Raw genomic sequence first — 16,201 nt, forward strand, 5'->3', positions numbered from 1 at the left:
AGTTCCATGTTTTGCACCACATGGAATTTCAAGTTGCAAGTTGGAATGCGCCTGCTCCCATCCATAAGCAAATCCTCGCACGTTCCTGGCAGAGCCATAATGTCTTGGTCGATCGAACTCGTGGTCCAACGATACTTAAACTACTTGCAGCCGCAATTCTGTTTTAATTTGCTAATATCTAAGAAAACTAGCATTTGGTCCTCTTCAAAGGATTAAAATGTTAGTGTGTATATATATATATATATATATAAATTAAGTTATAATTAAGTGTGTGTTTAACAGTTAATTTGTTTCTTAAAAAAAAAAAGTATATAAATTTTATAAATATATCATAAAACTTGTTTTATGATATATATATATATATATATATATATAATTTTCTTTTGTACATGAAAAGAAAAGGTCAAAAAATAAGAATATTAAATATAAAAAGAATTCTTTAAATTGTTTTAAATATAAAACATAATGATATAGTCAATGGGCTCTAACTCAACTAGTACCTTTTTAGTTTTCCTCTTTGCAAGTTTTATGTAGAGGGTAAGATTATAGATTTAAGATTCACTAGATACGTGTGTAACTTACCTATAATAAAAACATATACATTGTAAACATCTTACTAAAGCAATATGTCATAGTTCAATGTGATTTCTTTTAAAATGAACTTTATTTTAATAATAAATATCTTGTGGGTTTTTTTTTTTTTTTTCATATCTATTCTTTTAGATATAGAATAATTCAATATGTATAAGATTGAGAGATTAAGCACAGCCCCCCAAAAAAAAATTCTGGTTCCACTACTAATTTAAAACGTGAAGTTGGAGCACTTTCGGTATTAGTAAATTCCTTAAGTATTGCAGTTTCAAAGTTTGAAAGATCAATAATGTGTGTATAAATACAATAATTCATATTTCTTCATGTCAATTATTCCTTCACAATTCACACACATAAGCACATAGACATGCAAAGACACACAGACAATGGCGAAACCAGGAATTTATCCTTAGGGGGCCATTTATAAAATTTTTTGTATATGAAATCTAAAATAATAATGTACAATACTTCATAACTCAATATATGCTATAAACAACAATTAAATACATGTTAATTTTTTTTGAAGTGCTAAATTCATGTTAATATAGTAATATATACTTTATATTTTAGTCAAACTAATCAAGTACATTTATAAATTATAATGTCATACGGTATATAATATATTAATTATTATAATAACAAATAATGTATTATAAGGAATATAAAAAAGAAAGCAGATGAAAAGTAAAGTAAAGAAATTAAAAGAAAGCAAATGAAAAGTAAAGTAACACGTACAGGAGCACTATACACGAATGAGGGGCCTACGGGAGCTTTAAACTTGTCTTTCACTCTTTTTTGTCTAGTTTAGTCACACTGAACTTTTACTTTTATGTTGTAAACACAAAACTGTAGTAGCATTAATATCACTTTTTCATTTATCAATTACTACTCATCACATCAGCCATTTGTAATATTTTTTGTAAAATAATTTGTATCTCTAACATTATTTTTCTATTTAAATGAGAGTTATGTTTATTTTTAGACTTTCTTAAATATATATGTATATTATTGGATATGAGGCCAAAATGATAAGATTATTTTAAAAATTTTTAAATTATTTAGGATAATTCAAAAAAAAATATTCATTCATTTTTTTTCAAAAATTTGGGGGGGGGGGGGCCAAGGCCCCCTTCGGTCCTTGTGATGGTCCGCCACTGCACACAGATAAAGGGCATGCCCCAGTGGGGTTGGAACTAGTATGCCTTTGTCCATAGTGGCCCCAAAAAAGACTTGTGGTCTGTTCTTTGCCCCCACATTCCACATGACCTTGTTTCTCGCCCTCCCTTCCAACTCTCCCAATAAATACCTATCTATCCCTCCAATCCTCTCTCGCCAAACCTTCATCTTTGTAGTCCCTTAAACCGTACTACTTTCCTTACAAGTTTTTTTTTTTTTTTGAAAAAAGTGCTTTGAGAAAGCAAAAATGGCTCTCAAAAAATCAAACAAACTACCTCAAACAGCAGCTTTGAAACAAATTCTCAAGAGATGCTCAAGCTTTGGGAAGAAGAATAATGGGTACGATGCAGAAGGGCTTCCTGATGATGTGCCAAAAGGCCATTTTGCTGTCTATGTTGGAGAGAATAGAAGCAGATACATAATTCCAATTTCATGGTTGACTCACCCTGAGTTCCAAAGTCTGCTTCAAAGAGCTGAGGACGAGTTTGGCTTTAATCATGACATGGGCCTTACCATTCCTTGTGAAGAAGTTGTTTTTAGGTCTCTAACGTCAATGATCAGATAAAATTGGAAGTATGACAAAGATGAAGCGGCTTCATTTTGTTATGATATAAATAACTTCTACTCGAACTAGCTAATATGATCAATGAAAAGATTTAAGGGGTACTATAGTAGTGGTTTTGACCATAACTTGTTGACAACTTTTGTATTTAAAGTGTGCGTTTGGATTGAAATGGAAAATTAAATTTATTTTACTATTCAGCTTATTTTTGCTACTATTTATAAGCCTCACTGCACTCTTTGATATTATTCATAGACCTCACTGTACTATTTCAACTAATTTTTACCTTTATCTCCCGTACTTTCAACAATAAATTTTCAGTTTCAGCAAAATAAGCGGTATCTAAACACACCCTAGATATTTTATTATTGATTTGTGTCTGGTTTTCCTCAGTGATGCGCTTTGTGTCCTTGAAAGAACTATTACAAATGTAGAGGTTAAGGGGTTGTTTGGATTTGTTGTTTTCCACCACCCATTACTCTGTTTTCATCACCCATAACTCAAAACTGGTGAGTCTCATGGTTGAAGGGTTTGTTTGGATTTGTTTTCAGTTTTTGTTTCCATCACTCAATTCTCTGATTTTTGAGTGATGAGTTATGAAAACTGAAAACACATTTTAAGTGTATTCAAGCTATGGAAAACTGAGTTATGTGGCATTTTTGTAATTTTACTCAATCGAATGAGACCCACTATGCCTTGTCTCATCAATCTGACTTCATGAGCATGTGCTCTCCCCTTCTCTCTCTCTCTCGTCTTTTTTTTTTTCCCCTCTTCAAACACACAGCTCTCATCTCCTCTCTTCACCGGACCTCCATAAGCCCATAACTCACCGCCACATGAGCATCACATGCCACCTCCATAGACCTATAACTCTCTGCCACCAAGAGCATCACCGGACCTCAAAACTCAAATGCCAAAAACATAAATAAGATCCATTCACAGGACTGGGTCATGCAGCTGGGTCGCATCGCTGAGTCACGTTGCCGCTGGGTCACACCACCTCCACAGACCCATAACTCACTGCCACTACAAGCATCACAGCATCACCAGACTTGAAAACAACATCTGAGCTGTTTGGATTTTAGCTAGGTTCGGGTTTGTATTTTGGAAGAGTAACAGGGCTGAAGGGGTAAAGGGGGAAATGAGCACTGAGGAAAATGGTGGGGAATGAGGGTGAGGCTGGAAGGCTAACTATACTCACTGACATGGTGCTCAGGTAGTGGGTCCTACAAAAAGTAGAAATATTTGAGTGATGAGAAGCTGAAAACAGTGAGGGCGTTTGGATTCAACTTAATCCTACGTCTAAGTTTTGCAACACGTTTTCAGTCCTTTTTTTTTTTTTTGCGCATGAATAGTGATTTTACTGTTCAGAAGACAATTTCTACTGTTCATGCACTGTTCTGTCACTGTTCACATAATGTTCATTACTGTAGTAGCACTGTTCATACATTAAAAAATATTAAAAATAGGTCCCACGGCACTATTTACACATTTAAAAATTATTTTGCTACAGTGTTTTCAGTTTTCAATTTTTAATTTTCAGTTTCAGCAACAATAAATTCAATCCAAACGGACTCAGTGTGCCAAATGTGTAGAGTTTAGGAAATTGGGATAATTTAAGTGATGAGTGAGTTTTTTAAAAACCAAACAGCCCCTAATTATTCATGAGTAATTCTCGTTTCTTTCAACTCTCTCTTCTGTCTTGTTTATACGCGTACGTATGTGATGTGTTTTGGTTGATTGATGAAGTAGCTAGTGCTTGCATTGCTTCAATCATATTACCAAAAGTCATTCGGCCTTTATGGATGGAAAGGTTCTAACTGATTGAAAAGACGCAGGCAATGGACAAAACCTCCAGTTGTATTAGTGCTTAATTTCTATCTAGTATCACTTTCAACATCATTTTTGTTTATGTACGTTTGTTAGCGTACTACTTCTTGTGACTTGCTTGGTACAGTGTTAGTGCTTATGTACATCTTATATATGTAAGACTAATTGTCTAAACAAATTTTTAACGTAGGTAATAAATAAAGTGATATTATTAATGAGTTTAGATAAAAATTTATAAAAAAAAATTGATGATATATAGAAATATTACAAAGTTTATGATCTAACGTTTACAAATTGGTATGTTACAAATTACAAAAAAACTATTCTAACATTTATTTATTATCTTTTTTATGAGCTTATTTGTTATGTTTTAAGAAATTTTCAATCATATTTATTATCATACGAAGTATTAGTCTATAAATTTTTTTTTGGTAAACAGTATTAGTTTATAAAAAAATGCTGATAAAATATCAAAATAATTTTAATTTTTTTCCTAATAAAAATCTGTGAACTCAATTATTTTCATCATTAAAAAACAAGCAAAACAAAATTTCCAGAATCATCGTATCAGTTAGAGTGTCAGGGTTGCAACTACATGGGTACGTAAAATTCTCTTTCGTCATTATTGACCCCCCAATTCGAGGCGTTCATTGGCGAGAATGTGAATACGTGATACCAATTTTCTAGCACTCGATGACGACGTAATATGGTTCTGAAGAGTGTATTGGCTATATATTGATTGGATGGATTCCCAATGTAATATAAGCAAGAACTTTATTCTTCTGTTATCAACCAAGAACGATACACATGCATTCTCAAAAAAAAAAAAGAACGATACACATGTGATGTGACCATGAACTAAGTTTAGGTTATTTGGCTGCTAATTTTTACTAAGAGAAAATAGACAGTGGAGATAAGTTTATGAAAATACATTTTGTCTCGTTATTATAATTAACCGTGGTGGATTAAAACATTCCCACTATTTTAATTTTTCACTTTCCCAATGTGAGGATTTCCACTTATGTTTTTACAACTTCGGCAAATTTAACATGTAATTTAGTAAATTGTTTACTTTTTTTGACATACTAATTATTAAAAAATGAGACCACCAAATCCTACTCTTTCATAACAAGTGTGTAAATTACTTTAATTATTCCAAATTAAAATCCAACATGGATTTAGTAGATGAAGAAAGTCATTTTAGTTTTGTAAGATGATATTAATCATCAGCACTAGATTCAATGTTTTTACTTATGGGTCTCTTTCTTTACTGTTTATGGCATTCTTTGCTACAGGTCTCTTTCTTTACACTTTTATGACATTCTTTGCTATAGCTATAGGTCTCTTTCTTTGTTAATCTCTCGCACAAAATTGTTTTGTTTGAAGGAAATATAGGTAGAGAACCACTTGCATTAGGATTTTGTTAATTTGTTAGGCTGAGTTGTTGCCTGTAGGGCATATTATGTTGGGTTCATGCACAAGGAACCTGCAACTTTTCTGTTCTCAATTCACTTAGCTCTCGAGGGCTCTCAATGCCACACAAACATATTGCAAACCAAACTTATGTCTTCACAACTTACCAAATTTAATTAACATGAAGAAAAAATATCAAGATTGTCTCCCTAAGAGAGAGCTAAATATTCAAGTTTGCCTTTTGTTTCCTTTGTTTGTCTGTGACATTAATAACTAGCTGAGTGCATTTCTTCATATCCATCTGTTCCCCTCTAAAAATATGAGGATTTCAACTTTCAGGAAACTTCTGAAATGGGCCATGATGAGATGGGTACTATTCTTGCATGTGGGTCGTTGATTTATTGCAAAACAAAAACAGTGAACCTTTTGTCCTTCGACCCATCAAATCGATGCGGTTTAGATCAAGCTTATTGTCCTAAAGCCTAAACCAATTACCACTTAGCTTGTCAAATATCTCTCCAATGTTGCTGTTGTTTTCTGTTTCTTTTTTGGGTACGCGGATCCTCTATGTTGGGTAATAAAATCTTCTCTGCGATTTTGGTTTTTTAAATAATTAGTCGGCAGCACGTGCAGGCACTTGCTTGCCATAGGAAAAGAGTAGTGATTAAAGTTATTTCTAGAATTTAATTGTAATACAAAATAAAAATATAAATCATTTAATTTTTAAAGTATATAAAGATTTACATTAATCAAATGAGATATTAAAATTTTGATAATTATGTTATAAGAAATTAATTTCATTCGTATAAAAATTTTGATTAGCCACAAAGTTAGGGTAGCTATTTAACATATAATAATCTATTTTATTATAATAGTTTTTCAGTACCTATTTGCTAAATGCAATATATCTATTCACTAAAAACTTCTAAGAATGATAACGAATATCATTATCTTCCAATAATAAACAATTGAGTTTTGTTAAGAAAATTATATATATATATATATATATATATATATTTGTGTGTGTGTGCGCGCGCATGTATAACGGGAAATTATACTAAACCCACATGTGGTTTGTTCCGTTTTCACTTTGCCTACCTGTGGTTTAAAACTTAACACTTTGTCCACCTAAACTTCAATCTGTTTGCTCTCTGTTACCCACCTCACCCTCAGACGTTAGAAAAACACATTTTTAATACAAATCAGAACATAACACGGATCAAAAACACGAACTAGTGAAACTTTTCCTCACGAGCCTAAGAAACACAAAAAGCCCCATCTGAACAAAGACGCAGAGCTTCATTTTTATCAATTTCATGAAGTGGGTGGAAAGTTGGGTTTTTAAAGCCTCTTGGTGGTTCTATTGCAGTGAAATTTCATATTTAATATATTCATTGTCCATATTTTTAGTTTCACTAGCTTTTGTTCAAGTGGGTTTTTAATATTTTTTTTGAATGATTCATTTTACTGTGAAGGCTCTGATAATGGGGTTTGTTTCAAGGACTAGATTGCCATGGCCTTTGGTGGCCTTATTGATGTAGTGATTTTTGTTCAGTTGTGGTAAGGTTAGTGTTTGGATTTTGAGAAAATGGATTGTGCTAACTCCAAAACTAATGAAAATGAAGCTCTACGTCTCTGTAAAGAATGGAAGAAATTCAGGCCATTGATTTAAGGTATGCTCTAGCAGCTGCTCATATCTCTTGCACACAATCTCTTAGAAACATTGGCATTGCTCTTCAGCGGTATGCTGAGGCCGAGGTCTTGATTAGATGAGGTTTTTATGCAAACAAGGAAATCTGATGTTGGGTTGAGTCGTAGAGGGAATTTGAGTTTTGGGTCGAGGGAGGCTTCAAAATTGAATGGTATGTTGAAGAAGTTGTAGGGCATAGACGATCTCAGAGGTTTTCTAATCAACGAAATATTATTGATGAACATGTGGAAAAGAGTAGCAGTGGTAAGTCTTTGGATGAAGTGGATTTAACAGAAGATGAAAATTCTTTGGATGAAGTTCTTAAGCAATCAAAAACCCTAACTTTTTTATTTTTGTTATATTTGATTTTACCTAAAAATATGTTTTTCTAACGACAAAGGGAGAGGTGGGTAACAGATCTCTAACGGAAGTTACTTCAGGTGGGTAAAGTGTTAAGTTTTGAACCATGGGTAGACAAAGTGAAAACGAGCCTAACCACGGTGGGTTTATTGTAATTTCCCATATATATAAAGATAACAAAAGGCACGTGTCATCAAATTTTCCATTAGATAAATTATAAGTTTCGAAAATTTAAACCTAGAAAATCAGTGTTCTTTAGATAACAAATAAAACACCTTATATCATCATTTTAACTTTCCAAGAATTACTACTTTCAACTTTCCAAGAATTACTACCATCTAAAACTCAAAATACATGAAGAAAATTTTTGAGATGTTAAAATTTAGTGGGAAAATTTTAGAAATTACACAATAAAATATTTTAAGAATCATAAGTTTTTAGTAGAATTTAAATAAGAGAATAACAATATGACATATTTGCTATTTTCCCAAATATTAAGGGAAAAATTGCTTGATTTTAAAGTTTAAGAAGGAATTGTAAACTACCTTAAACATAAAGGATGAAAAGTGTTTTTATCCTAAGTTTTTGTTTTTGTGTGTAAAACAATGTGTTTTTACTTAAAATGGTGCGCAAAGAAAAAAAAAAAAAAAAAGTCAACTCAATAAAATTGTAAGTGAAACTATAAATTTTGGCTCAACAAAGCTACTAAACCAACAAAAAATTTCTAAAAACACAACAAAATGGCACAACATTTCCATAATACCTTTATACTTTTGTTATATTTTATTTTGACTTGTAAAGAATTGATAGCTTAGTAGTTTTGAAAATATTGTGATGACAACAAGATATCTTAACATTTTCACCAAAAAAAAAAAAAAAATGCTATGTTAACTACATTTTCACAACAAATCATAGGTAGTAAGTTATTACAGATTGTTATTGGTGGGCAAAAAAGTAGTTTCATTGATAAGTTTAGATTGGAAACAATAACAATTTACTACCTATGATTTGTTATGAAAGTGTTGTAAAAAATATTGTGGATGTAGCACTTCATTTTTTATAATTCCTTTATTTTTAGTTGTGGTTGGTTCCAGTATAATATTTAATTTTGACCTATAAAAAATTAACACCTCAACAATTGTGAAAATATTGTATCAGTTTGTTGTATTAATATTTTATTATAATGTGAAACAATGCTAATTGGACAAACAAAAAATAATGTAGAAAATCTACTGTAGTTTTATGCATTCACAAAAAAATAAAATAAAATGAAAACAAAATGGCCAGCGAAATAGTGAAAATTGAATATCAAAACTACTATAAAAAGCTACTGTACCTTTTCTCATTCTCTTTTTATATATAGATTTTGAACCATAAAGAATTGACACATATGCGTCACAACATTTTCACAATATCTCTATATATACATTGTACTTATAATGTAAATTTATATCATAGACATATAAAATTGGCAGATTTTGTACACATTTGCAAAATTTGTATAGTATTTACCTTTTTTTTTTGCAAATGTGTATGATATTTTCCATTTTGTATGTATACAACATAAGCTTACAAAGTAAACATACAAAGATCCTTTAAAAAAACACAAAAACAAAAAACAAAGCTCAAACTAAACTGGTGTACAACTTGAAAAAAAAAAACTCACCGATTGAATAAACCAAAGATACTATTCACGAGTTTATTGGCTTTTTTTTATATAGTTAATAGATAATGTAATAAACTGGCCCTCTAACAAAAGTTTTAATATTTTTTGCAATTATGATAGTTTATTATTATTATTATTATTGTAAGGACTTAATTTGTAACGATCCCAAATTGGATTGGGTTCGAACGTTGAAGGCCTAAACAATAAATTTGTAGAGCATGGATGTCAAAGAACTAGGTTAACTCTAAAAGAAAAACTATTAAACCTCACGTTTATAGATGGATTAGTACTGATATAACGATCAATTTCTCCTTGAAACAAGTACAGTTCTTTAGTTCATAAGGATTTCTTCTAAGTCCTCTTTTTTCAGAAGTTCCGATTCCTCTATCTTAATGCATTCTTCTAGGTTATATACTGCCCTCTTGGTGTCATCTTCACCACACACGTGTAGGTTGGGTTCGGGAGATCCCTTCTTGTCCCATCCAACACCTTCTGGAACCTCCAACCAGCAGTTGTAAGGCTGCCTCATCACTGTTCAGGCATCATCTCCACATTAATGCGGTCAGAGAGTTGATTGAGAGGCAATTAATGAGGAGGCAGCTGTTGTTAAAGATATTTGTTTAACTTTTCTTTCTTACCCTTGGTCCCATGTTCCACATTTAGTGGTAACGTAGCTCTGAAGTGCGTTTGTAACAACATGGAGTTCAGGTTGTCCTCGGACTCATATTGCCGAGAAGGATTTTGTCGTCAGACGAATACTGAACTCACCTCACGTGATATCTACTCTTCCTTCATGGGCCTCCTCGGACAGTTTTACGTCCTCGGATGGCCCACAAGCCCAATTAACACGATTTTAATAATTTATTGATTAACCGGCCCCCACAATAGCCCCTCAAAATCTTGCTTTTCGACTCCTCGGGAGAAAATATTGATTTTGATGTCATAAGCCCATGCCTGTTTATGTTTTGGGCACGCTCTTGACGCTTCAGCATCCCTAGCGTGGCAGCAATAAATTTTGGCGACACCCTTGTCTCCCACGTTCAACGGTGAGATGTAAATCGAACGGTAAGGGGTCTATCTCGTTTCGCAAGCGGGAACTTTCCCGCTCATAATTTTTGCGCGATTATAAAGGCATTCTCAAATCAATTCTCTTTCTTACCTTCAACGATCACACAATTCTAGAGCTCATACATTGAACCTGTCTTTCTCCTTTTTCGTCGTTTTCCTGGCATCTACAAATACTTAAATCTTGTTCGAGGTCCCTCTTTCAAACCTGTAAGTTTTCTCAAAACCTTTACCGCTTTCATCTTAAACTCATTAATTTCTCTACTAAATCCTTTAGGAAAAATGGGGAAAAAGGAGGGTAAGTTTCGATGTCTAGTTGAGTCCGAGGAAAGTATGAGAAATTTCCGCTCTAAGTATAGGATTCCCTTTACGGTGGGTATGAGGTACACAGCCCAAGGGGAATGGGCCGACGCTAGACAAACAGGGGAAGTGGTTATTCCCATGATTGCCTTCATAGAAGGCGGGATGACCATCCCCATGGGTAAGATTACTAGGAGCTACCTTAGGTTCTTTAGGTTATCTCCAACTCAGTGTGCCCCAAATATGTTTAGGGTCCTGGGAAGTATAGAGGCTTTGAACGAGAGAATGGACCTAAACCTAACCCATCATGACGTGAACTGGGTGTACAATCTCCATCACTTGAAGGGGCAGGGGTACTATCTCAAGTCGAGATATCCCGAGGTGAGGGTAATTCAGTGCCTTCCCACCTCAAACAAGAACCTAAAGGAGGATTTCCTTATCTTCTCTGGGGAATGGCATGATGGTCTGCCATGCCCCATGGAGGAAGGAGTACCAGATGGGAATGTAGTCATACATTCATAACATTTGGTTTACACATACATGTTTTTTCCCTTTTTCTCTTTTTTTGTTTTGAGTCTTAGTACTCCTATCCCTAATGACGCTTCATTTTAATTCAATGGTTTTGCAAATAGACGTTTCACGAAGCCAACCTTAAGTTAGTCAATAAAGCAAGCTTGGATAAGGTGTTAAAAGCCGAGATACACGTGAACGAAGCTGATGGCCAACTCCGGGCAGCACATTTAATCCTCGGCTACACCCCCCTCTCGTTTGCTTTCCAGGCGCCGAAGTGCGTGATCAAAGCCCGCAATCCTCGGCTTCACCGTATCAGTGTTGCCTTCAAGGGGTTCATCATTCCAGAAGGTATCCCACTTCCCGAAGATACATCTTGCACCGAGCCCCTTTTTGTGGTTACCGTCTCAACAGGAGCCTCTTCATCCCAGCCTACCCTCAGAGAAGAGGAAGTAGAAGAGAAGGAGGAAGAGGAAGAAGAAGAGGAAGAAGTTGTAGAACTCTCAGACTCCTCGAAGGATTTTGGGATTTTTGATCAACCTATACGCTCCGAAGAAGATCCTGACGAGATGGGGATACAAAGACAGCCCCAAAAAAGTTTGATGGAATTGATTGAGAATCAGCCCGGGAAGAATGCTCCGGCAAAATCAACACAATCCCAAGTTCCTTCTCTTCCCTCCAGGTTTCCACCCCCTGCTCCTCGTCCACCTTCTCATCAACCTCAACAGCCAGCCAGAGCTGATACAGCCGAATTAAAAAGGCGCAGGGAACAAAAAGGGAAGGACGTGGTGGATGCTGGCAAGTCCCGTCTGACCCGCGAGGAAGATGCCCAAAGGGCTGCAAAGCAGCAGAAGACCAGTCATCTTCCTCAGCGAGGCCAAGAGAGGTTTGAAACTTAACCTCCTGAACCTTAAGCCTAGCTGCCAGCACCCATGCATGGTGGGGAGCCCCGACGAGATGATGCATCCATTAGGGACTTCAACGGTGGCATTGGGTGTCACGTAATCTTGGCTATAGAGGAGGCCTTGTTACTCCCTAAGGACATGGCCGAAATAAAGAATGCAAGGAAGAGTGAACTCATCCTCAATAATAAAAGATATCTGGGCATGGTATAGTGCTAACTTTTTTCTTTTTCTTTTTGCGATCACTACTCTTTGATGTGTACTTTTTACTGACTATAGTATTAATCTCTTCCTTGTAGGTCATTCAAAATACTTTCAAGCTGGATGAGATGCTCAACATCTGCTACAATCAGCTAGACGATGAAAAGAAGAAATGGGTAACGGCTGTACAGACTTTGACACAATCCGAGTAGGACTTTGCTAATGCGAGGAAGAGGCTACTTGCTAAGAAGCAAGCTCGCAAGAGCGCTAACTCGGCCTTGGAAGGATATCAAAAGCAGGCCGAGGACCAGGGGAGGCGCTTGCGTGAGGCAAATGCAGAACTGAAGAAAGCTTGGGAGCAAGTTGCAGCCCTTAAGAAGCACTTGGAGGAAACCCAAAAGCTGAGGGAGCAAGCTGAAAAGGCTAGGGAGGAAGCTGAGAAAGCAAAAATCGAGGCCGAACAGGCAATGAATGAAGCTGAGCAGAAAGGCTATGAGGTCGGTGTAGCTGAGACCGAGAAGACTCTGAGGGTCGAGGTGCCAATGGTGTGCCGCATCTACTGTGCCCAAACTTGGGATGAGGCCCTTAACCGAGCTGGGGTTGAGGCTTCATCCGAGCTAAGAAGGCCAGAGAACGCATTCTACCCTGAAGCAATCCGCCCCTCAGCTCCTCCAACCAATCAAGCTGAAGCTACTCCCTCGACCACTAATCCCAATGAGGAGGTTTTGCCTTCAAGTCTTCCCTTTCCTAGCCAGCCAGAACCAACTAAAGAGAATATTGCCCCTCTAGAAGCCTCCTTGGACAAGACTGCAACAGACTCTGAGGCAGAGGTGGCCTCCCAAAGCTTTCAATAGGATTTGGCCTCCACAGTCTTGCCAGCTGGGGGAGCTACTAAGGATAAAAAGGGAGTCACCACCTCGGAGGCAAATAAATCAGCCAGCCAAGCTCCAAAGATCCAAATCAAGTTGAAAAAATAGGACTTATCTTTTATTTTGATTAGGGCTTTTGTAAGGACATTTGTATTTATTTGATTATTGCTGTTTCCGTTTTATCTTGTTTTGTACTTGTTCACTGTGTTATCTCAATTTGAATGGACTCATTTTGGCTGTCTTTCGTTTGCAAGAGAAAAAATAACTTATAAACATTAACAATTGAGGATTAAAAATGGGTGATAACCATTAATACTATGAGGTTTCAGGGAGACATCTTGGACACATACGCATCGTTTTTAATCAACTGAAACTTTAGGCAATGTTCAAAAGTGGGATAAAGTCGGGTCTACAGTACTTCAATTGTACATTAGATGATGTTCATAGGCTTAGTGGGGTTTATATCTCCAATAGGTGATTGAAAATCCTGTGATCTTAGAATGATATTTGAGAATTTGTTATCTTGGAATGCATAAGCCCAAGTGGCCCTAGCACTTTGATAGCAAGAGGCTGTATTAGTTTCAAAGGAACCCACTTAGTGACCCCATAAATTTCACAGGGTATTAATTTCTATTAAGTTTGTGGTCAGAGGACCTGACATAACTTAGATTCTATTTAATACTTCACAAGATGCAATAGGGTATTAATTTCCACTAAGTTTATGGTTCGAGGACCTGACATAACTTAGTTTCTATTTAATACTTCAATAGATGTCATAGGGCATTAATTTCCACTAAGTTTGTGGTCCAAGGACCTGACATAGTTTAGTTTCTGTTTAATACTTCAATAGATGTCATAGGGCATTAATTTCCACTAAGTTTGTGGTTCGAGGACCTGACATAACTTAGTTTCTATTTAATACTTCAATAGATGTCATAGGGCCTTAATTTCCACTAAGTTTGTGGTTCGAGGACCTGACATAGTTTAGTTTCTGTTTAATACTTCAATAGATGTCATAGGGCATTAATTTCCACTAAATTTATGGTCCGAGGACCTGACATAACTTAGTTTCTGTTTAATACTTCAATAGATGTCATAGGGCATTAATTTCAATAGATGTCATAGGGCATTAATTTCCACTAAGTTTGTGGTCCGAGGACCTGACATAGCTTAGTTTCTGTTTAATACTTCAATAGATGCCATAGGACATTAATTTCCACTAAGTTTGTAGTCCGAGGACCTGACATAACTTAATTTCTGTTTAATACTTCAATAGATGTCATAGGAGGTGGAAACACAAGATGCATGATTAGCATAAATTAAAGGCAAAACCCAAACTATACTACTTTTATTAATAATAATACCTCTTGAGATTATTTACATTCCAAGGATGAAGTACAGCTTTTTCATCTAGGTCTTCCAGATAGTAGGCTCCTATTCCGGCTACTGAAATAATCCGATAAGGCCCTTCCCAATTAGGCCCCAATTTTCCCCAAGCTGGATTCTTGGTGGCTCCCAGAACTTTCCTCAGCACCAGATCTTCTACGGCTAACGATCTCAGCTTCACATTAATATCATAGCCTTGCTTGAGTTTATACTAGTAGTAAGCCAATTGGACCATTGCACTCTCCCTTCACTCTTCAATCAAGTTTAAACTTTTCCCCAACAGCCCGTCGTTACTGTTCGAGGAAAATGTACTAGTTCTTAATGTTGGGAATCCAGTTTCCAGAGGGATGACGGCCTCGGCTCCATAGGTCATGGAAAAAGGAGTCTCCCTTGTTGATCGTCGAGGCGTTGTTTGATAGGTCTAGAGAACATGTGGCAATTCCTCTACCCATTTTCCTTTTGCATCATCCAATCTCTTCTTAAGTCCATTGACTATTATTTTGTTAACAGCTTCAGCTTGCCCATTCCCTTGAGGATAAGCCGGAGTGGAATATTTGTTTTTTATACCCAAGTCTGAACAGTATTGCCTGAAGGCCTTACTATCAAATTGAAGGCCGTTATCCAAGACAAGAGTGCGCGGAGTTCCAAATTGTGTGACAATATTCTTCCAAATAAACCTCTTAACATCTACGTCTCTGATGTTAGTCAAAGGTTCAGCTTCGACCCATTTAGTGAAGTAATATGTGCCGACCAGCAGATACTTTTTGTTTCCTAAGGCTTTAGGAAAAGGGCCGACAATATCCAGTCCCCATTGAGCAAAAGGCCAAGGGCTGGAGAGAGGGTTAAGAATTCCTCCAGGCTGGTGGATGTTTGGAGCGAATCTTTGACACTAGTCACATTTTCTAACATACTCATGCGCTTCCTTCTGCATATTTGGCCACCAATATCCTTGAGTAATGGCCGGTGTGATAGGGACCTTCCCTCTGTATGACTTCCATAAATGCCTTCATACAGCTCTTTTAGGATTGACTCTGACATCTCAAGATGTACACAAAGCAGGTACAGCCCAGAGAAGGACCGTTTGTATAACTTTTTGTCCTCGGATAACTAAAACCGAGGAGCTTTCCTCCGTATTTTCTCAGCTTCTACTTTCTCTTCGGGCAAAATGTCACTTTCAAGAAATTTCAATATGGGATCCATCCAGCTCGGCGCTAGATTGACTTGATGAACCTAGCAAACGTCATTTTCTGGTGAGGTGGGGATATGCAAATCTTTGACGATGATCACCCGAGGAAAAGTCCGTATTGAGAAGGTGGCAAGGGTTGCCAGGGAATCGACATGAGTATATTCACCTCGGAGGATATGCGACAAGTCGAAAGACTCAAATTTCGTTTGCATATGCCTAACTTGGTTCAAAAACCCTTGCATTTTTGGATCTCGGGCTTCTAGCTCTCCTTTCACTTGGCCGACTACCAATCTTGAATCCAAGAATAATTCTGCTATCTTTCCACCCATTTTTTGGACCATACTCATTCCCATCAATAAAGTTTCGTATTCTGCTTCATTGTTAGTAGCCGAGAATCCCAACCTCAAGGACTTCTCAATGATGATCTCTTCAGGGGATATCAAAACTAGCCCCAATCCTGCCCCCTGTTGGTTTGCTACTCCGTCCACATATAC

General features: G+C 36.2%; 1 protein-coding gene across 1 annotated transcript; it reads left to right on the plus strand.

Moving 5' to 3' along the window:
• Nucleotides 1-1,941: 1,941 nt before the first annotated feature.
• Nucleotides 1,942-2,501, plus strand: LOC115950878 (auxin-responsive protein SAUR50). Its single transcript, XM_031068154.1, has one exon. It carries the CDS (start codon nt 2,015-2,017, stop codon nt 2,330-2,332), a length of 318 nt encoding a protein of 105 aa, XP_030924014.1. The 5' UTR covers nt 1,942-2,014; the 3' UTR covers nt 2,333-2,501.
• Nucleotides 2,502-16,201: the final 13,700 nt, after the last annotated feature.

The sequence above is a fragment of the Quercus lobata genome, chromosome 6 (assembly GCF_001633185.2).
Source record: "Quercus lobata isolate SW786 chromosome 6, ValleyOak3.0 Primary Assembly, whole genome shotgun sequence".
Lineage (NCBI taxonomy): Eukaryota > Viridiplantae > Streptophyta > Magnoliopsida > Fagales > Fagaceae > Quercus > Quercus lobata.

What these genes read in the sequence shown, in the direction of transcription:
- LOC115950878 (XM_031068154.1), top strand. Translation starts at nt 2,015, where the DNA reads ATGGCTCTCAAAAAATCAAACAAACTACCTCAAACAGCAGCTTTGAAA.